The following is a 22,290-nucleotide window of genomic DNA, read 5'->3' on the forward strand; positions in this document are numbered from 1 at the left end:
ACAGGCACCTTTGGTTGAACATTGTATCAAGTTTTCACACAGTTTCTCTGAATGAAGATTAATTGCAATTATTAGTTATTTAGATTTTGCTCACACCTTTTTCAGTAGTAGCTCAAGGTGAGTTCCCTTCAGGTACTCTGGATATTTCTCTGTCCCAGGAGGGCTCACAATCTAAGTTTGTATCTGAGGCAATGGAGGGTTAAGTGACTTGCCCAAGATCACAAGGAGCAGCAGTGGGATTTGAACTGGCCACCTCTGGATTGCAAGACCAGTGCTCTAACCACTAGGCCACTCCTCCACTTGACTATGAGCCAGCTTCGAACAGAGGAAGGAATCACTTGAAAAACTGCACAGGAAAGAGGCAAGATGGATTAATACATTGAACTCTTTGGAGCCAGTAGGATTAAATCAAGGGATTGACTGGTCCATATTTTTATGAAGTAGAGGAGTGTGGTAGCTGTGTTAGTCCACTCTTAAGGTTATCAATAGAAATCAAACAAAATAAAACATGGAAAAGAAAATAAGATGATACCTTTTTTATTGGACATAACTTAATACATTTCTTGATTAGCTTTCGAAGGTTGCCCTTCTTCGTCAGATCGGAAATAAGCAAATGTGCTAGCTGACAGTGTATATAAGTGAAAACATTCAAGCATTACTATGACAGTCTGACATGGTGGGAGGATGGAGGTGGGTAGGAGGTATGCATGGGGACATCAAAGCATATCATTGATATTCTAACAGGATGGGTGTGGATAGGTGAGGGGTGGGGTGATCAACAGAGAAATACAGCTTTATGGTTTATAATGGGCTAGGAACCCCAGATCCTTGTTAAGTCCTTTCTGTTGGGTGTTAAAATATTCAATCATTCTGACTTCAAAGGTCTTACGTTCTTGTATGGTTTTAAAGTTACCTTTCAGGATTCTCACTGTGAAGTCACTGGTACAGTGTCCTGGTCCTGTAAAATGCTGACCAACAGGGCTTTCACACAGAGGTGAGAGGCGCTGTCAGGTCAGTGCAGGGGGCCCGGCATGGAGGGGGGAGGGAGCGGTGGCGAGGAGGGTAGCTGGACATCTCGCCCGTTTTTACGGGCTTAACGGCTAGTATATATATAAAAGACATTTTAATAAATATAGGACTGAATATGTTGTATATATAATTTCTGTCCCTCTAAAAGAAATTATGTAGGGATGACAAGCAGAAGTCTGAAAATACGTTTATCTCAACCTAAATCTAATTTAAAGATGTGCAGGACACAGGCACCTTTCCTTGAACATCTTATCAAGTTTTCACATAGTTTCTCTGAATTAAGATGGTTTGGAATTGACTAGGAAACAGCTAGGAATAGAGAAGCAGGTCGGTTGAAAGGACTGCAGAGGAAAGGGGCAAGATGGATTAATATAATGAACTCTTTGGAACCAGTAGGATTAAACCAAGGGACTCACTAGTTCATATTTTAAAGAATGAACTAAATATAAGAGCTTGTACATATTAGAAATAAACGCATCACCTTGTAAATACTACTTTTGTCCACCAGATAGTGCCACACACTAGTATATATGTTAGAAATAACCGTGTCATGCTGTAATTACTACTTTTGTCCACCAGATGGTGCCACGTACTTAACTATGCAATTTTAATGTAAAATGTTAGATTTATGGAAAAAAATGGTAAAAAAGGCCCGTTTCTGACACAAATGAAACGGGCGCTAGCAAGGTTTTCCTCGGAGTGTGTATGTTTGAGAAAGTGTATGTGAGAGTAACTGTGTGTGAGAGAGTGGATGTGTGAGAGTGTGTGTGTGTGTGAGAGAGAGTGAGTCTGGGTGCGAGTGTGTCTGTGAGAGAGAGTGTGTGTGTGTGTGAGAATGAGAGTGTGTGCGAGAGCGTATGTGAGACACAGTGAGAGAGAGAGAGAGTGTGTTTCACACAGATACAGTGTGTGCGAGAGAGAGTGTGTGTGAGACATAGACTCTCTGTGAGACTGAGTGTATGAGACCAAGAGAGTGTGTGAGTGACTGTGTGACACAGAGAGTGAATGTGATACAGTGTGAGACAGAGTGTGTGGCAGACAGTGTGTGAGTGAGAGAGTGAAGTCATTGACTGTGAGAGAGTGTGTGAGAGAGGAAGAGTGTGTGTGACAGAGATACCTCCCCCCCCTCTCTCTCTGGTGTCTGAGCGTTACTGTGCAGGACGCTGAGCTCTGGCTGTGCTTGAAGGAACTGACCAATCCTATTTAATAGAATGCACCTTCTTGAGATTTATTCCCTTTGCCCTGCAGGAGAACACCAACTCGGGGCAACAAGAATCTACCCTAGGTATCTCAACAGCTGACTTAATCACTTTCCTGAGACTCCTTCCCTTTCAGCAGAAACCCCAGGGTTGACCTTTTTGTTTTGCCTTCTTATTTCAGCTCTCTAAAACCAAAACAATTGTACCTCAGGTAATGTCAGGACCTGACCATCCTATCATCTTATCACCCACCAATGACACATTATCTTGATGTTTGTGCTTATGTCAACTCTGGGGATTTAAGTTGGCAACGATACTACTCTGCATATGATATGTACATGTGTCCAGGTTCCAATTGTTAACAGTTGGTCTAAAGTACCTCCAACATTCTGAAGCCGAGAAACCTTGTGTGGTTGGTCACTTCTGCTTGTGACGAACCCGGAAGTACATGATGTCAATTCAGGAGATGGATACAAAGAGCAGGAATGACTCAGCCATGCAGTCAGCTTCAGAATGTTGGAGGTGCGTTTTATTATATAGGATGGTTAACATAAGTTATTATGAAGTAGAATATAAAATTGGATATCATCTATGGCCTTTTAAAAAATACTCTAGCAATTGAAAATTGAAGAGAGGAATTTCAATAGCAGTAAATTTCTACCCACCAGAAGGCGCCATATATTGAAGTATGTATATATTAAATATAGGACAAGTAAATGATCTATCGTGGATTGTAGCTGTTTTCTCTACATCTTTGACTGGGTGACCAAACAGTTGGATGTGGGAGGGGCGCTTGATGTGGTATACTTGGATTTCAGCTAAGCCTTTGACATGGTTCCACACAGGCAACTGATAAATAAATTGAGTGCCTCCAGTATGGGACCTAGAGTAACTGATTGGGTTCAAAATTGGTTGAATGCAAGGAGAGAGAGGTTAGTGGTAAATGGATCTTGCTCTGATGTTGTCAGTGGAGTACCGCAGGGAATCGGTCCTTGGGCCGGTTCTTTTTAACGTCTTTGTGAGCGATATTATGGAAGGGCTGCCTGGTAAGGTTGGTCTCTTTGCGGATGATACCAAACTCTGCAACAGGGTGGACACCCTGGAGAGTGTGAATGACATGACCGTTGCTTTTTCTACCTGTTTGGAAGCTTTAAGGTCATCAGACACAATCGCCCCCAAGTCCTGCTCTTTCTTTGTACACTGAAGCACTTCATCCCCTATACTGTACCGTTCCCTTGACGTGAGGAAGGTCCTAGCGAAGCTGGAGGAATGGTCTGATATTTGGCAACTAAGATTTAATGCTAAAAAATGCAGGGTCCTGCATTTGGGTCGCAAGAATCCAAGGGAACTAACTGTAGGACTGAATATGTTGTATATATAATTTACTGTCCCTCTTTAAAAATTACTCTAGACCACCAAATGGAGTCACATACTAGTATATAACTTAGAAATAAATGTGTCACCTTGTAATTACTAAATTTGGCTACAAGACGGAGCCACATACTAGTATATAATTCTGAAATAAACGAGTCATCTTGTAATTACTACTTTCGTCCGCCAGAGGAAGCCAAACATTCTTAGCAATAGTATGAATGCCAGAAATTTGATTTATGGAAAGAAATGGTTAAGATAAGTTATTATGAAGCTGATAGAAATGTTTGAATAGAATACAAAATTGGACAATAATCATTTTTGGTCCACTGGGTATTCACCAAAGGATGGGTCCAGTTCATTGATGAAGTTTTGAATGTCCATATTGTCCTGAGGTAGTGTTTTGCGTAGGTTTGCAATTTTTTCATTGAAGTATTTAGCGAGGTTATCTGCAGATGGGATGTCGGTGTTGGTTGTGGTGATTGGCGTAATATCTAGTAATTTGTTCACGAGATGGTATAATTTCTTCGTGTCTTTGTAGTCCGGCCCTATTTTGGTTTTGTAGTATGACCTTTTGTTCTGTCTTATTGCGTATTTGTATTTCCTTTGTAGTTGTTTCCATGCGTTGAGTGATTGTTCATCTTTTATTTTTTTCCATGCCCGTTCCAATTTCCTGGATTGTGTTTTTAATTTTTTCAGTTCTTTGTTGAACCACGGTATCGAGTTGTGTCTGCATGAGGTTCTTGTTCTTAAGGGTGCTAGTTCGTCTAATATGCTTTACATCTTTTGTCCCATTCTGAAAGGTAGTGTATGGAATCCGTTTGTGTTGTCCAGTCGTTATTATATATCTGTTTCCAGAATGTTTCCGTGTCTATTTGGCCTCTCGTGGTGTAGGATGTGTGTTCTCATATGTGGGGAGAACCTTTTTTCCGCCATTTTAGGGATATGGTTAATTTGTAATGGTCGGTCCATGGTGTTTCTGTCCAGTTAGTTTCTGTTATTATTAGGTTCTGGTCCGTGGGCAATTTATATGAGATGAGGTCGAATGTGTGCCCTTTCGCATGAGTTGACTGCATGTTTGGCCATTTAAGATCACATAGATGAAGGAAATCCCTACATTCTCGTGCATTGGTAGAGTTTGGGTCTTCTAGGTGAAGGTTAAGGTCTCCTAATACTAGTACATTGGAGTTGGATACGCAAGTATTTGAGATGAAGTTTGACTAGCTTTCATGCCAGTTGCCTGGTGGTCTGTAGAACAGGACACAGTTTAGGTGGTCAAGCAGGGTTTTGTGTTGGATTCTAATCAAGGCTATTTCGAGTTGGGTTGCTATGGATTCGCCTGTGGTTTCAACAGTGAAATGGGATCGGTATATAAGCGCTATGCCTCCACCTCTCTTTTCCTTTCTGGTCCAGTGAGTGATTTTATATCCTGGAGGGCATAGGTGTAGGATGATTGGGTCCTCTTGATTATGGATCCAGGATTCAGCGATGAAGAGTAGATCAAGTTTTGCTGACATGATCCAGTCTGTTATTATTGTTGTTTTGTTCACTACGGATCTGGCATTAACGTAGCATACTTGAATATTTTGGTGTGAGTCTTCTGTGTTCGGTGTTAAGTGGACTTTTTTCAGTTGTCGTTTCATAGTTTGTGAGGGTTTTTTATGGTCTTTTTTTCCCTTCTGTTGAGGGTGTCCGTTTGTGATCTTCCTTCATTTTGGTGGTCGTCGGTGCAGTGAGGTGTGGTGTATCTGTTTGGTCTTAGGTAGTTGTGCAGTATGAGTATTGTGTTGGTTTCTGCAAGTGGGGTGGTGAGTGTTAGGTGGATTAGCAATAGGGAGTAGATTGCTAGGAGTACTGTGATGGTGTTCATTGTGATTTTGGTTTGTTTGGTGTGCATTACGGTGTGGTACGCTTGCGCTGCTCCTTTCCTGCAGTCCCGTCTAGCGGTCCATTGGTCGGTGTTCTTCGTAATATTCAGCAGGGCTAGGCGGCATCATGGGTTCTAAGTTTGGTCTTTGATGTCCCTTGTCCTTTTGATGTCTTTGGAGCACTTATGTCCCTGGACGCAGGGACTCCATAATTCTGGGTACTGTTGTGATGGTTGGGGGTAGGTATCTGAGAGAGGCAGTGGTACTGTTGAGAGAGGTAATGTTTGTTCAGGTGGGATTGTTCAGGCTGGAGAAGCTGGAGAGTGTAACATTTCGGGGTTGCCGTCCGTCTCGTCTCTATGTCCGTCATCTGTCGCGTCTCACGGGTGCGCTCTGATCCCAGCTGCCTCGCTTGAGGTGTTGTGGTGGTGGCTTGTCTGTCCGTCGCTAACATGCTAACTACAGCTGCAGGAATCTGCCATGTGGGATGCATATGTTCTGTTTTTCAAACCCAAATGTGAAATCTTAAGGGTGGTGAGACAGCTAGGCATAAACTGTGTTGTTCTTGACTTAGCTTGTTTTGGACTGCTTTGGGTGCTGTGGAACCGTACTTCTGCTGTACTTAGGCTGGGAAGAAGGGCTATCCTCGGACACCTGCAGCACTGGCAGATTCCAGGAGTCTCCCCACTTTCAGATGTTTCCCTCGCTGGGTAGTCGCCTTTGGTCTGACTCACTGTCAATTGTACTTGGGCACGGATACTCGGGGTCACTCTCCAGGTGGTCACGGTCCGCTTGCAGAACAGCGGTTGGCAGCTGATCTGGAACACGGGACAGCGTGGTCTGGCCATGAGTTGCCCAGGCCCTCGCTTCACTCCCCAAAAGTCGCCGCCGCAGCTGGTCCGAGTCTGCTCCATTCGGCAAACCTTCTGCGCTCCGCGACCCCGCTCCTCTGCTGCATGCATGGCGCTCCCCTCTCTCTACCTCGGTCTGCTGTCATGTCCCAAGTGTCGCCGCTGCCGGTCGAGCCGCAGTGCTCAACTGTCCCACCTCGCTCCTCAGCTGCGTGCACGGGGCTCACCTCTTTTTTCTTCGGTTCGCCACCTGGGTGGTCGTCCGGCCGGCAGGCGCTCCTCTCGGTCTGCAGTGGAGGCTGCCGGAGACCAGGATGTGGGTGGGCTTCGAGGCTGGCAGGGCAGTGCTGTGCTCCCGGAGACGAGATCAACAGGGCAGCACTGTGTTTCAAGGGCGGGAGAAGCTGCGGTCGGACCTCAGCGGCCCTCATGACCCGTCCAGGTAGGGTGTCCTCATGGCGGCTCCGTTCCTGAGCGCTTCCAGGTCAGTCAGTCGGTCGGGCCGATAGCAGTCGACCCGGTAGCAGCTGATTTCGATATGTTATCCTCCGTGGTCGTTTATGGGTTGTTTATGGGTCGCTCGACCCAGTCCTAGGTGGTTTTAAGTTATTATGAAGCTGATAGAAATGCTTGAATAGAATACAAAATTGGACACTAATCATTTCTGAGCTTTTTAAAAATTATTTAGCATTTGAAAATTGAAGAGAACATTTCAATAGCACTAATTTTCTTTCCAGCAGATGGATACACACACACACACACACACACACACACACACACACACTCCCACTCAGCCACTTCTTCCCTCCCTCTCTCTATAGACACACTCAGTCCCGCTCAGTCTATTCTTTCTCTGTAGGCTCAGTCTCTTCTTCCCCCTCTCTCTCTAAAGACACACTCACTCCCACTCAATGTCTTCTCCCCTCTCTCTCTACACACTCCCACTCAGTCTCTCCTTCCCTCTCTCTCTCTAAAGACACGCTCACTACATGCTTACTCCCACTCAGTCTCTTCTCCCCTCTCTCTCTAAAGACACACTCACTCCCGCTCAGTGTCTTCTTCCCCCTCTCTCTAAACACACACTCACTTCCCACTGTCTCTTCTCCCCTCTCTCTCTAAAGACACACTCACTCCCACTCAGTCTCTTCTTCCCCCCCTCTCAAAACTCACTCCCACTCAGTCTCTTCTTCCCCCTCTCTCTAAAGCCACACTCACTCCCGCTCAGCCTCCTCTTCCCCCCTCAGCCTCTTCTTCCCCCTCTCTCAAAAGCCATACTCATTCCCGCTCAGTCTCTTCTTCACCCCCCTCTCTCTAAAGCCACACTCACTCCCGCTCAGTGTCTTCTCCCCTCTCTCTCTAGACACACACTCCCACTCAGTCTCTTCTTCCCTCCCTCTCTCTATAGACACACTCAGTCACGCTCAGTCTCTTCTCTCTCTATCTCTATAGGCTCAGACTCTTCTTTCCTCTCTCTCTAGACACACTCTGTTCCGCTCAGTCTCTTCTCTCTCTATCGGCTCAGTCTCTTCTCCCCTCTCTCTCTAGACACACTCACTCCCACTCAGTCTCTTCTCCCCTCTCTCTCTCTAAAGACACGCTCACTACACGCTCACTCCCGCTCAGTCTCTTCTTCCCCCCTCTCTCTAAAGACATACTCATTCCTGCTCAGTCTCTTCCCTTGTCCCAGAGCCTTTGCTGTCACAGCCACTCCATTCATCTACTTGTTTCAGGAACTGGGGTTTTTCTTGCGTTTACTCACCTGGGTTGAACCATAGCCTCCTCCATAATACCTCTGCTCTGTCAGCCACCTGACCAATGGCGCAGCCAGGTCAAACTTCTTTAGATTCAGGAGGGCGAGAAGTGCGTATGAGGTAGCTTCAATACTGTATAGATTTGAGGTGGAATCAACCCACTGGGTTCCACCTAAATAAGAGGAAAAAAAACAGTTAAAAATTTTTCAGTTGTATGCACTGTCTGGATTTAGAAGGAAACATTACAATTACATTTACAGGTTTGTTTCTATCTGCATTTCAAAGAGCTTTCGTGGCATGGGTTAAGTAGGAGATGAATGTGCTCTGGTGTGTATTAATAAAGGAGGCTTTGCTGTACTGAATCAGACCCATGGCCCAGTGAGTCCAGTATCCTGTGTCTGAAAGTGAACAGTCTGAGTCATTGCGCGATCCCAGTTCTTACCATATTGCTCCATCCGAGAAGTAAGTGGCGAGATCCCCAGTCTATCTGGCTAAGAAATTATGTAAACAAAACAATGGTATGTCAATAATAACGTCAAGTATGGAAATACAGGACCATGAAGTAATATTTCAGGACCATGAGTAATTGTTCAAGAATAAGTTTTAAAAATTAAATTATTCAAACAATGATTTTACAAAATTGGGGAGGAAGAGACCTCATAACGACCAGAATCAACAATATTTAGGCTCTCTTGAGGAATAGCCAGTTTGTAATGTGATTGGTCAAAACGTAATCATGGTCCTGTATTTCTATATTTGACATTATTATTGACTTGTTTAGATTCCTCTATTTGTAAATGGTATTTTGATCCTTTTTTTTTTTTTTTTTGTTAAGAAATTATGTGCACCTGTTCCACAAATCTGCCCAAAGGTTTTTTGTTTTTTTTTAAATTCACCCTGTTCTCTGGCAACAAGGTCCTCACCCTAACTGTGTGGTGACTAAAATGCTCTTATTTTGCTCTGGTCATGGCATCACAAAAAATATCCTATATAATAAAACTCACCCTCAACGTTCTGAGGACACTGACGTCACTGTCAGGTCCTCCGGGCACTTCCTTCCGGTTCGAAGCCATTGTGGTGGTGAAGCCACCGAAAACACTGTATTGGGGCCCCGCCCTCGCATCAAACATGATGACGTCGAGGGCGGAGCAATGTCAACAGATTGACGGTGGCAACGTGCCGAGGTCCGCAACAATGGCAGACGAAAGCCGACAGGGTGAGTAGGGGGGGGGGAGGTCCGGAAGGAAACCGTGCTAGCGCCCGTTTCATTGCCGCAAGAAACGAGCATGTTTTACTAGTATATATATATATGGCAGAATTTGAAAAGGAGCAAAACGAAAAAGTGAGGTGGATTCACAGATGTCGAAATACCTAAGAATCTTTATTGTAAAAAGTCATAGAAATGACCCGACACGGCCGTGTTTTGGCGCAAAGGCCTGCCTCAGGGGTCAAACAGACTGAAGTGAAAAAAGGGCTTGTCTCCAAAAAGATGTCAAAATCCTTGGCTATGTAGAACGCCGTATCTTCTGTAGCATCTGTTGCTGAAATTTCATCCTACATTAAGTTCTTCAAAGTGCCTTTTAGTGGACTTTACTGGACAAAGATACTTACAGCACTACAGCGTAAACAAACAGCTCTGGGAAATCCCGACAACATTTCACATGCAAGAAACAAAAATTGAAAGGTATGGAAAAGGGTGATCAAAAAGATGAAGGGGATAAGACAACTTCCCTATGAGGAAAGGCTAAAATCGCTAGGGCTCTTCAGCTTGGAGAAGAGACGGCTAAGGGGGATTATGATAGAGGTCTATGAAATAATGAGTGGAATGGAATAGGTAGACGTAAATCACTTGTTTACTATTTGCAAAAATACTAGCACTAGGGGGCACGCAATGAAGCTACAAAGTAGTAAATTTAAAACAAATTAGAGAAAATATTTCTTCACTTAAAGTGTAATTAAACTCTGGAATTTGTTGCCAGAGAATGTAATAAAAGCAGTTAGCTTAGCAGGGTTTAAAAAAGGTTTGGATAATTCCCTAAAAGAAAACTCCATAAACCATTATTAAGATAGACTTGGGAAAATCCACTACTTATTTGTAGGATAAGCAGCATAAAATCTATGTTACTGTTCTGGGATCTTGCCAGGTACTTGTGATCTGAATTGGCCACTGTTGTAAACAGGATACTGGGCTTGATGGCTCTTTGGTCAGTCCCAGTATGGTGATATTTATGTACTGGTAGATTAAATTTGTTTTAAATCTGTAACCTGTTTCACAGTTTCCCCTAACCCTGGTGCAGCCTGACAGCTTAAATAATTGTTCCCAATTTACCAGCTCCACCCCCCCCCCCCCCCCAAAGATTTTATGACCTGTATCTATCAAAATCCCCTCAGCCCTCTTCTCCCAGCTGAGCAGCCCCAGCCTCTGCAGCCTCTCCCCACGGTGAAGCCGTTCCAACAGATTAGTGAAATATTTACACCAAGAGAAAATGATCGTTGGATTTCTGAATGAAGATATTTCACTATTTGGGAGTATTAAAATCACTTCTCCACATCTCTGCAAATTTCAGGGAAGGGGCTGCAGCCTTCTGTATTGTGCACCTCCCTACAGGATTTTACTATGTCTAGGTCAGTTAACCTGTTGAAGCGCTCATGAGTTTTTCTTGAATGGGCTGTCGGTTCATCAGTGTCAGCGCATATCCAGTGATTGCCACTGCATAGGGTTTGGTCAGGGAGGGGAACGTTTTCTCCAGGAAATCAGCCGCTTTCTTCATGCTTCCAGCCATAATCTTAAAGAAAAAGAGAGAAGTGAAAATGCTGAACCCAGCAAAAACTCACACACAGGCCTTTTCGCCTTAAACGCAGAATGTTTCACCAGTTTGCTTCTGAAAAGAGCTCAGGGAATAGATGTCACAAGGATCCCCCACCATTAACTTAGGTTATGGAACAGAGCAGTAACCGGACTTAGCACCACCGGGAGATAGGCAGAAGACTTGGAAATGAATCTTACAGATTTACTTACATTAACCTGGTCTTGGCATGTTTGACGACTTTCTGCCAGTGCAATCAGGACAAAAGCGGTTAACGAAGCTTCTGGTTCAGCACCCCTGTAGCCACCCTGCGTCAAATCAAAGATAGACACGGACTCCATAAGTCCCAGAGAAATGTGCTGCTGGGAGCGCAGAGAGGGAAGAATTTACCAAGTAGGAGGGGATCAGTTTATGGTGAGGGCAGGCACACGTCAGGAGGTGTAATGCCCACTTCATGACTGGATTTCCCAGGCTGCTTTAATCTGCTCTTGAACTGTGAGCCGGAAAAACCCAGATTATTCGGGGAGGGGTCTGAGAATAGTCCAAGATCCACACTGTATTACGTACCACCATCTCGCCATGGATGACAGGCGCATCCTCTTGGAATATTCCGTCGGGTTTCTGTTTATCTAAGATCAGCCACTTCACTGCCCCGCAGAGAACGTCAGGTTCAATGGAAATTAGGTGATAAGCCATGGCGAACACCTTGACTATATAAGCAGTCAGCCTGTAAAGACCGAGGAACACATACGGTTAGGAGCTTTGGCTTGTCTTATTATTACTCTACTTCTTAACATTTCTATAGGGTACCAGACATACCCACCACCATACACTAAGCAGGTAAGAGACAGTCCCTGCTCTATTAGACATACGTAGCGCTGTGAGAGACAGCTAATACTATTACTTATTTCTGATAGACATATGAAGCTGTCATCTAAACATGTAAGAGACGGTCCCTTCTCTACTACTTCTTCTTAACATTTCTATACTGCTACCAGATGTACCCAATGCTGTATATTAAACATGTTAGAGCCATTCCCTGCTCTACCAGACATACACAGCACTGTACTCTAAAAATGTGATCCAAGAGAAGAAAACCAAGAAAGAACAAAGCTCTGAAATCCAACAGCGTATGAAGGAGTAGACGGTGATCAACAGTGTCAAAAGCAGCAGATAGATCGAGAAGGATGAGAATAGAATAGAGACCTTTGGATCTGGCCAGGAACAGGTCATTGGAGACTTTAGCCAGGGCTGTTTCAGTTGGATGTAGAAGATAAAAGCCAGATTGAAGTGGATCAAGAATAGCTTGAGATGAAAGAAAGTCAAGGCAACGGCGGTGAACATCACATTCAAGTATCTTGGATAGGAAAGGGAGGAGGGAGATGGGGCAATAGTTGGAAGGGCAGAAAGGGTCCAACAAAGGTTTTTTTGAGGACTGGTGTGACTACGGCATATTTGAAGGCATCAGAAACAGTTGAGGATATGACAGATTGAAGGGATGACAGTAGGAGAGAGAATGCTGAGTAGATGGGTGGGAATAGGATCAGGTAGTTTGGAGGAAGAAAGAAAATGTGCAGTTTCCTCTTCAGTGATTTCAGAAACGGAAAAAAAAAAGGAGGCAGGAGTTGAAGGAGAGTTGACAGAATAGACTGGGGGAAGGAGAGGTGGAGGTGACTTGGTTGAGACCTCAAGGTTCATCTTGTGAACCCTATCATGACTCAGCCAGAGTTTGGGGAGAAAGTGTAGGAGGGGTTGGAGGTGAAGGCACTTTGAGGAGAGAGTTCAATGTGGCAAAGAGATGTCGAGGGTTTGAACCAAGAGTTTGTCAAATAGATGTAGTAGTCTTACTTGGCAAGTGAAAGAGCAGACTGGAAGGGGGTCAGCAAGAATCTGAAATGTATGAAGTCATCATAGGTATGGGATTTTAGCTAAAGGCTTTCAGCAGATTGGGCACAGGAACTTAAGTACCGGATTCTAGAGGTCAGCCAAGGCTGGGGGTTTGGTACGCCTGACAGAACGGGGAATGGGAGGAGCGAGAGTATCCAGAACAGAGGAGGTAATAGTATTATAGGAAGAGGCAGCCTCATTGAGAGACTTGGATAACACAGTGGTTGAGAAGAGGGATGAAACACTGGTACAGAGAGTGAAAGAGGCAATAGCTTGAAGATTCCTAAATGTATTGGTGGACATTGGATGGGATTTTGGAGGGGGGGAGTGATTAAGTATGAAAATTATCAGATGATGGCCAGAGAGGGGGAGAACTGAGGCACAGAAATTGGAGAGTAAGCAGTTTGAGAAGACAAGATCGAGACGGTGGCCATTCTGGTGACTAGGGGTAGTAGAACAGAGCTGAAGATTGAAAGAGGATGTTAAAGCAAGAAACTGAGTCAGAGGGATCATTAGCAGGAATGTTAAAATCCCCAAGAATGAGGGATGAAGATGAAGGTTTGAGAAAGAAGGAAAACCAGGAGTCAAAGTCAGTGAGAAAAGAAGAAATGGACTTATCAGTGGGTCGATAAATGACTGTTACTCGGAGAGGTAGAGGAGTGAATAATCGGATGGGTGGACCTTGACAGAAGAAAAGCAGTGAAACTGAGGCAGAAGAAGAGGTTGAAATCTACAAGAGGGTGACAGTAGCAGACCAACACCGACTCCATGGCCAACTGGGTGAGGAGGTGTATGGGAGAAAAGGTGACCTCCATGACTTAGGGTGGCAGCTGAAGCAGTCTTCAGGGCAAAGCCAAGTCTCAGTTAGGGCAAGTGGATGGAGAGTAAAGAGATAAAAAGGTCTAGGATACAGGCAAGCTTGTTGGAGACAGAGCAGGCATCTTGGAGATAGGTCGGGCATTCCACAGGGCACATGAGAAAGGCAGAGAAGAAGGGTAAAGGGGAGTAACTGAAATAAGACTGGAGACATTGTGGTATGGCCTGCATGAGTAGGGTGAGAGCTGATGTGGAGGACCAGGATTGGGACAGATACCCCAGCAGAGAGAAGAAGAAAGAGCATGGAGAAGAGTAGGAGAGGTAGGACGACAGCGACAAAGATGAGGGTGGATGCTGAGACAGGGAGGCACTGAGACAGAATGGAGATGGTTGAATGAAAGGGAGAAAATGTTGAAACTTGAGTGTAGAAAGAAGGGAAAAGACAAAAGGGATGGTGAGCTGATGAAAACAGAAGGTGGGCAGTATGGTCCTGAGGTACGCAGTGGTTTCAGATGGAGAAAGAGATCGGGAAAAGTCAGTATCAAGGAGAAAAATTGTACTGGAGCCACTGGGAATAGGACAAAGGAAAAGAAAAACCTGTAGAGATAAAATGTTTCGCATGCCTGGCAGGGCACAGCACCTGCAGTGGAAGCCTCAAGTGGATCAGGGTGGACTTGGGAATGCTGGGAGTAATAAGCAGATGAACTGCAAGACCTCACAGCACTTGGTAGGTGGCCAGTGGGAGAACTGGGCACCTGGAACGGAGGCCCTGAGTGGATCAAGGTGGACCCGTGTCCTCTTCACATGTATGCTCGGTGATCCTGGGACACAGCCATTCTAAGAACAAGTCTATAACCGGCTGCCCACGTTTACACGCTCTCCACATGTGTAAATGTACAACACTAGGAGGACACCTAAGGGTGCGCCAGTGACATGGTGCATGAACGTTAAGGGCTGTAGCAATAGGCGGGGCTCCCACTTAGACCCAAAACTTACAGAAATCTGCAAGTTAACATTCTTCCCTGCAGTGGCGTACCAAGGGGGGGCGGTGGGGGCGGTCCGCCCTGGGTGCACGCTGCTGGGGGGTGCCGTGGCGCGTGCCTGGCGGCTCCAAGTTCGCTAACTTCGCTCGTTCGCTGCAGCTCCCTCTGCCCCAGAACAGGTTACTTCCTGTTCCGGGGCAGAGGGAGCTGCAGCGAACGAGCGAAGTTAGCGAACTCAGAGCCGACAGGCGCGCACCGCAGACCCCCCCCCAGCGGCGTGCACCCGGGGGGGGTGTAATTTTGCTGGGGGGGAGGTGTCATTTCACGGGGAGGGGCACGCTGCACCCGGGGGGGGGGGGGGCGCATCGGCAATCCGCCCCGGGTGTCATCCAGGCTAGGAACACCACTGCTTCCCTGTCACATTTACGTGACCGAAATTCCACCAGATCTACAGCTGGTCTAACTGCAAGCGGCACATGAATATGAGACACCGATAAAAGGGAGTGTGAGGGATCCAGAGGTCAGTATATAGGTTTTCACTGCCCCCACTTACAGAACTGTCACCTATATTTGTATTTAAGCAGCTGCTGCTCACCCTGGGATATATTTTTACTAATTTATGCTTTTGAGCTTAACATACTTATCTCTTCCTACTACTACTACTACAAATCATTTCTACAGCGCTACCAGTCGTATGCAGCGCTTCACAATTGAACATGAAGAAAAGACAGTCCCTGCTCAAAAGAGCTTACAATCTAAATCAGGACAGACAGGACAAATCAGGGATATGGGTAGGACAGACAGATAGGACACATAGGGAAAAAGGGATTATTGAAGAGAGGAAGACAAGATAAAGGTTACGAGCAAGTGACAAGTTAGGAATCAAAAGCAGCATCAAACAGGAAGGCCTCTAGCCCGAATTTGAAGGCGGCCAGGGATGGAGCTAGACATAATGGCTCAGGAAGTCTATTCCAGGCATAAGGTGCGGTGAGATAAAAGGAACGGAGTCTGGAGTTAACGATGGAGGAGAAGGGTGCAATTTTACTGGGCGCCAAAGGCTTGATGAAAATAATTTTCAAGCACATCTGGATAGGTTGTCTATGAACTCCAGAAGGAAGGTCTCTGGCATGACACAAATACTCTTCCATACATTTACCTAGATTTTCATTTCTGCATTTTAGGCAAGACAGTTATCAAATGAAATGATAAAATGAAAAATAAAATCATTTCAAAAAACCCAGAAAGCGTTTTTCCCATGCGCCCTCAATCCCCACCCCCACCCCAGACAATGAGTTTATCTACAGTTCTACGGAGTTTTGGAACAAAAGAGTCATTACCAGGTGCTTGATGCCCGGTCCTTAAAGGCTGCGTAGGAGTTATCAGGTTTGCGATACACCAGCTGCTGTATATATCCTGAAAAACAGAATAAAAAGAGAAACATGTTGGAAACGGCTGGAAAGTGACACAAGAACCCTGCCCAGTGCCCACTCGAGCCGTTGTACCATGTACATAAACATTATCCAGCTCTGTGCTCTTGTACCACTGAGCGCAGTATTCAATGACACGGACTTTGCAGGTGGGCAGTGACATGGGCAGAGTTGGGAGCAGTGTGGCTGGCGGCCGTATTTATGCAGCTAATCAACGTCCAGACATCTTTTAACCAATCGAGATGTGGCTGGTGGAAATGATACTTGAGGTGCATTTCAGGAAAGTAGGCCCCTGTTTTTCTTTATACAATGGCCTCCAAATAGGTAAATTTTTGATACTTAAAAAAAAATAATGCGATTTTATAGAATTATCCTCCATGGAAACAATACAATAAAGAATGCCAAAAGTTATACATCGAGATGCAGCGTGCCAACCGCGAATAGTAGCGTGTTGGCATTTCTACACCAACATTTAAACATGCCCACTTATCCCGTGTCAATATTAGGCGTAAAAATCTGAGGCATGTAAATGACAGTATTGGAACAACAGACGATGACCCACCCGTGAACCGGCCCACGTGAACGCTCCTTGCATTTGCATGCTAAGTGTTTTGCAAGTTTCTAGAATAGTGCTTTAGTGCCCAAATAGCACTTACGCACATTTCTGTAACAGTTACATGCATACGTGTTAGTATTCTATAATCTTAGCATAAGTGGTTCTTATATTTACACCCTAACATTATGGAATTAGGAGAGTGTGTGTGTCCAGGGATGCAGGAGTTCAGTCACTACTTCAGCTCTTTACACGTCACTGTTAGGGCTCTTCAGCTTGCAAAAGAGACGGATGAGGGGAGATATGACTGAGGTCTACAAAATCCTGAGTGGTGCAGAACGAGTAGAAGTAAATCCATTTTTTTAAACTCATTCCAAAAATACAAAGACTAGGGGACACTCAAGGAAGTTACATGGAAATACTTTTAAAACAAATAGGAGGAAATATTTTTTCATTCAACGAATAGTTAAGCTCTGGAGCTCTTTGCCGGAGGAGGTGGTAACAGCGGTTAGTGTATCTGGGTTTTAAAACGGTCTGGACAAATTCCTGGAGGAAAAGTCCATAGTCTGCTATTGAGGCAGACTTGGGAAACAACTGCTCACCCTGGGATTTGTAGTACGGAATGTTGCTACTGATTGGGTTTCTGGCTTGGCCACTGTTTGGAAACAGGATACTGGGCTAGATGGACCATTGGTCTGACCCAGTATGGCTACTCATGTTCAGGGATGCAGGAGCTCAGTACATCTCTTCTTCAGCTCTTTACACGTCACTGTAACAGTTACACGTACAAGTGGTAATATTCTATAATCGCAGTATAAAGAGTTCTTGCATTTACATCCTCACATTACGGAATTGGGAGAGAGTGTGTCCAGGGAAACAGATGCTCGGTAGATCACTTCCACAGCTTTTAATGTCAATTCACCCAATTTCAGCTTCTGTCCCTCTCAATTGGTGCCTTTCCTTTTCCCTTCAAAAGTGTGATCACACACATCATCCAGTCCTCTCACCTACTACTAAGTCTGATCGTTCCATCTCCTTGGCATTCATCCTCTCCTGGCTTCCTGCCACTTCCTTTAGTCTCTTCCCAGCTCACACCCTTCACCCAACCTTTAGCTACTTATTACCAGCCAGTCTTATGCTACTTGATATCCCCTCCATAGCTCCTGTCTAGATCCCTTTTCCTCCCTGTCTCGGTCTCTCTTTCCTGACCTCTTCTCCTCCTATCCTGGTCCTTCTTCCTCCCTGTCTCGGTCTCTCTTTCCTGACCTCTTCTCCTCCTATCCTGGTCCTTCTTCCTCACTGTTTCAGTCTCTCTTTCCTGACCTCTTCTCCTCCTATCCTGGTCCTTCTTCCTCCCTGTCTGGGTCTCTCTTTCCTGACCTCTTCTCCTCCTATCCTGGTCCTTCTTCCTCCCTGTCTCGGTCTCTCTTTCCTGACCTCTTCTCCTCCTATCCCGGTCCTTCTTCCTCCCTGTCTCGGTCTCTCTTTCCTGACCTCCTCCTATCCTGGTCCTTCTTCCCCACTGTCTCGGTCTCTCTTTCCTGACCTCTTCTCCTCCTATCCTGGTCCTTCTTCCTCCCTGTCTCGGTCTCTCTTTCCTGACCTCTTCTCCTCCTATCCTGGTTCTACTTCCTCACTGTCTCGGTCTCTCTTTCTTGACCTCTTCTCCTCCTATCCTGGTCCTTCTTCCTCCCTGTCTCGGTCTCTCTTTCCTGACCTCTTCTCCTCCTATCCTGGTTCTTCTTCCTCCCTGTCTTGGTCTCTCTTTCCTGACCTTTTCTCCTATCCTGGTCCTTCTTCCTCCCTGTCTCGGTCTCTCTTTCCTGACCTCTTCTCCTCCTATCCTGGTCCTTCTTCCCCACTGTCTCGGTCTCTCTTTCCTGACCTCTTCTCCTCCTATCCTGGTCCTTCTTCCTCACTGTCTCAGTCTCTCTTTCCTGACCTCTTCTCCTCCTATCCTGGTCCTTCTTCCTCCCTGTCTCGGTCTCTCTTTCCTGACCTCTTCTCCTCCTATCCTGGTCCTTCTTCCTCACTGTCTCCGTCTCTCTTTCCTGACCTCTTCTCCTCCTATCCTGGTCCTTCTTCCTCCCTGTCTCCGTCTCTCTTTCCTGACCTCCTCCTATCCTGGTCCTTCTTCCTCCCTGTCTCCGTCTCTCTTTCCTGACCTCCTCCTATCCTGGTCCTTCTTCCTCCCTGTCTCGGTCTGTCTTTCCTGACCTCTTCTCCTCCTATCCTGGTCCTTCTTCCCCACTGTCTCGGTCTCTCTTTCCTGACCTCTTCTCCTCCTATCCTGGTCCTTCTTCCTCCCTGTCTCGGTCTCTCTTTCCTGACCTCTTCTCCTCCTATCCTGGTCCTTCTTCCCCACTGTCTCGGTCTCTCTTTCCTGACCTCTTCTCCTCCTATCCTGGTCCTTCTTCCTCACTGTCTCAGTCTCTCTTTCCTGACCTCTTCTCCTCCTATCCTGGTCCTTCTTCCTCCCTGTCTCGGTCTCTCTTTCCTGACCTCTTCTCCTCCTATCCTGGTCCTTCTTCCTCCCTGTCTCGGTCTCTCTTTCCTGACCTCTTCTCCTCCTATCCTGGTCCTTCTTCCTCACTGTCTCCGTCTCTCTTTCATGACCTCTTCTCCTCCTATCCTGGTCCTTCTTCCTCCCTGTCTCGGTCTCTCTTTCCTGACCTCTTCTCCTCCTATCCTGGTCCTTCTTCCTCACTGTCTCCGTCTCTCTTTCCTGACCTCTTCTCCTCCTATCCTGGTCCTTCTTCCTCCCTGTCTCCGTCTCTCTTTCCTGACCTCCTCCTATCCTGGTCCTTCTTCCTCCCTGTCTCCGTCTCTCTTTCCTGACCTCCTCCTATCCTGGTCCTTCTTCCTCCCTGTCTCGGTCTGTCTTTCCTGACCTCTTCTCCTCCTATCCTGGTCCTTCTTCCCCACTGTCTCGGTCTCTCTTTCCTGACCTCTTCTCCTCCTATCCTGGTCCTTCTTCCTCACTGTCTCAGTCTCTCTTTCCTGACCTCTTATCCTCCTATCCTGGTCCTTCTTCCTCCCGGTCTTGGTCTCTCTTTGCCGACCTCGTCTCCTCCTATCCTGGTCCTTCTTCCTCCCTGTCTCGGTCTCTCTTTCCTAACCTCTTCTCCTCCTATCCTGGTCCTTCTTCCTCCCTGTCTCGGTCTCTCTTTCCTGACCTCTTTTTCTCCTATCCTGGTCCTTCTTCCTCACTATCTCCGTCTCTCTTTCCTGACCTCTTCTCCTCCTATCCTGGTCCTTCTTCCTCCCTGTCTCAGTCTCTCTTTCCTGACCTCTTCTCCTCCTATCCTGGTCCTTCTTCCCCACTGTCTCGGTCTCTCTTTCCTGACCTCTTCTCCTCCTATCCTGGTCCTTCTTCCTCACTGTCTCAGTCTCTCTTTCCTGACCTCTTCTCCTCCTATCCTGGTCCTTCTTCCCCACTGTCTCGGTCTCTCTTTCCTGACCTCTTCTCCTCCTATCCTGGTCCTTCTTCCCCACTGTCTCGGTCTCTCATTCCTGACCTCTTCTCCTCCTATCCTGGTCCTTCTTTCTCACTGTCTCGGTCTCTCTTTCCTGACCTCTTCTCCTCCTATCCTGGTCCTTCTTCCTCCCTGTCTCGGTCTCTCTTTCCTGACCTCTTCTCCTCCTATCCTGGTCCTTCTTCCTCCCTGTCTCGGTCTCTCTTTCCTGACCTCTTCTCCTCCTATCCTGGTCCTTCTTCCTCCCTGTCTCGGTCTCTCTTTCCTGACCTCTTCTCCTCCTATCCTGGTCCTTTCTTCCTCACTGTCTCAGTCCCTCTTTCCTGATCTCCTCTTCTCCTTTTACTTTTCTCATCCCTTTTGGTTTGTTCTCTTTCTATTCTAAACTCACATCCTTTCCTCTTGAACACTTATCTCAATCTTTATTCTCTGTTTTTTGGGGGGAGAGGGAAGATAACCAAGAAATGGTTATGCAGATGAAAGACGAAGCCAGCTGAACTAGATTTTTAGATTGAATAGTGATCAATAAAACTTAAAATGAGGACCAGTTATTTCTGAAGGACTGGGGAAAGATACATCAAAAAGCAAAAGTATAATGCCCAAGGACAGTGATAAAAGTTATCAAAAAGACTTGGGTTAATCCCCACAGTTTACACTTGGCCACATAATATGGCTGTTCCTGAAGTCGTTGATGTGCATTGGAGGGGGGGGGGGGGTTCTGTACATGGAGCAGGTGGAGTTGAAGCCTGGGGAGTGTACCATGGGCATAAGTACAGCCTATTGTTTGGGGGGGGGGGAAGGGTCCATGGGCCAAACATTTCATCTCAAGTACACGCCACCCCCCCCCCCCCCCCCCCCATTGCCACTACCACCAAATCATACATTTTGCTGGATGGGATGCTGGAGTGGAGAAGTAGCCTACTGATTAGTGCAGCAGACTTTGATTCTGGTGAACTGGTTTCGATTCCCACTGCAGCTCCTTCTGATTCTGGGCAAGTCACTTAACCCTCCATTGCCCCAGTTATAAATAAGTACCTTTATATACTATATAAACCAGTTTGAATGCATTTGTAGTGTATCAAGTCCCATTTCCCTTTCCCTATTTATTTATTTTATGCATTTACAACGGGCGACATTTCTGCTGCGTGTAATGTAATGAAATAGCCAAACGGGCAATATGTGTTATTTCTGAAATGTAAAAAGAGAGAGTGAGAGTGTGTATATGTGTGTGTGTGTGAGAGTGAGTGTGAGAGAGACAGACAGACAGAGAACGTGTGTGTGTGCGTGAGTGTGTGAGTGAGACAGAGAAAGTGTGTGTGTGTGTACGCGTCTGTGTGAAAGAGAGATTGTGAGAGTGAGTTCAGAGAGAGAGTTCAGCGGGAGCGCACACACACACCTCCAGTCCCCATATCTGGTAACATGGATATAGGACAGCAGCAATATGGGCAAAAGAAGCTAAAGAAACACTTGAAAGTCCCACCCAGAGGCTGAACGAACTAAAGAAGAATTTGAATAGGAAAAGCTGCTATCCGAATTTCCACAGTAATATCTGTGGAACGCATTGAGTTCTGCTTCTTAATTGCCACACTTGGGGGTATATGTTGTATTTAGGATGAAGGGAAATTTGTGCAATTCATTGGTTTCGGCGCACAAAGGGCGTCGTCACCAGGCGTCTCTCGTTACTGAGAGCAGACCTCATGTGCTGATCTCCACCTATCAGGAAGCAGACGACTTGTTTCCATAATATCAGGGGCTTCTCAGCAGCTCGTTGGACTGTGCCTCGGAGCCGCTGTCGGACGATCCCCACCCGGTGCTCGCCGGTCACCCACAGCTCTGTTTCTGCCTTTAACGTCGGAAGAGATCTGTGATGTGCCACGCATGCACTCTTCATTTATATAGTAGGATTTATTTTCTGCATTTATATCCCACATTATTTGAGATTCTACATGGAATGTTGCTACTATTTGAGATTCTACATGGAATATTGCTACTATTCGAGATTCTACATGGAATGTTGCTACTATTCGAGATTCTACATGGAATGTTGCTAGTAGAGAAGTAGCCTATTAGTGCAGTGGACTTTGATCCTGGGGAACTGGGTTCGATTCCCACTGCAGTTCCTTGCGACTCTGGGCAAGTCACTTAATTCTCCATTACCCCAGGTAAATCGCTTTGATTGTAGTTGCAGTTGCAAAAGAACACAGAAAGGTGATATATCCTGTTCCATTCCCTTTCCCAGCTGGAAAGTCCCTGCTGGAGCCCACGTCCATGA

The 22,290-nt window shown here is 46.0% G+C and overlaps 1 protein-coding gene and 1 long non-coding RNA gene across 2 annotated transcripts in view; one reads left to right on the forward strand and one right to left on the reverse strand.

Moving 5' to 3' along the window:
• C3 (complement C3) overlaps nucleotides 1–22,290 on the reverse strand; it is a 102,458-nt gene that overhangs the window by 22,826 nt on the left and 57,342 nt on the right. Inside the window, exons 25-29 of the mRNA XM_030196876.1 lie at nucleotides 15,900–15,975; nucleotides 11,444–11,603; nucleotides 11,089–11,184; nucleotides 10,705–10,855; nucleotides 8,078–8,241 (exon numbers count right to left, since the gene is read on the reverse strand). Of these exons, the coding sequence (XP_030052736.1) occupies nucleotides 8,078–8,241; nucleotides 10,705–10,855; nucleotides 11,089–11,184; nucleotides 11,444–11,603; nucleotides 15,900–15,975 (647 nt within the window). The remainder of the gene's footprint in view (nucleotides 1–8,077; nucleotides 8,242–10,704; nucleotides 10,856–11,088; nucleotides 11,185–11,443; nucleotides 11,604–15,899; nucleotides 15,976–22,290) is intronic.
• Nucleotides 1,085–22,099, forward strand: LOC115465971. The gene is made up of 3 exons (XR_003941485.1): nucleotides 1,085–1,246; nucleotides 9,355–9,357; nucleotides 22,089–22,099. It is a non-coding gene; the product is annotated as an uncharacterized LOC115465971 (long non-coding RNA).

This window comes from Microcaecilia unicolor, chromosome 3, assembly GCF_901765095.1.
Source record: "Microcaecilia unicolor chromosome 3, aMicUni1.1, whole genome shotgun sequence".
NCBI classification, from domain to species: domain Eukaryota; kingdom Metazoa; phylum Chordata; class Amphibia; order Gymnophiona; family Siphonopidae; genus Microcaecilia; species Microcaecilia unicolor.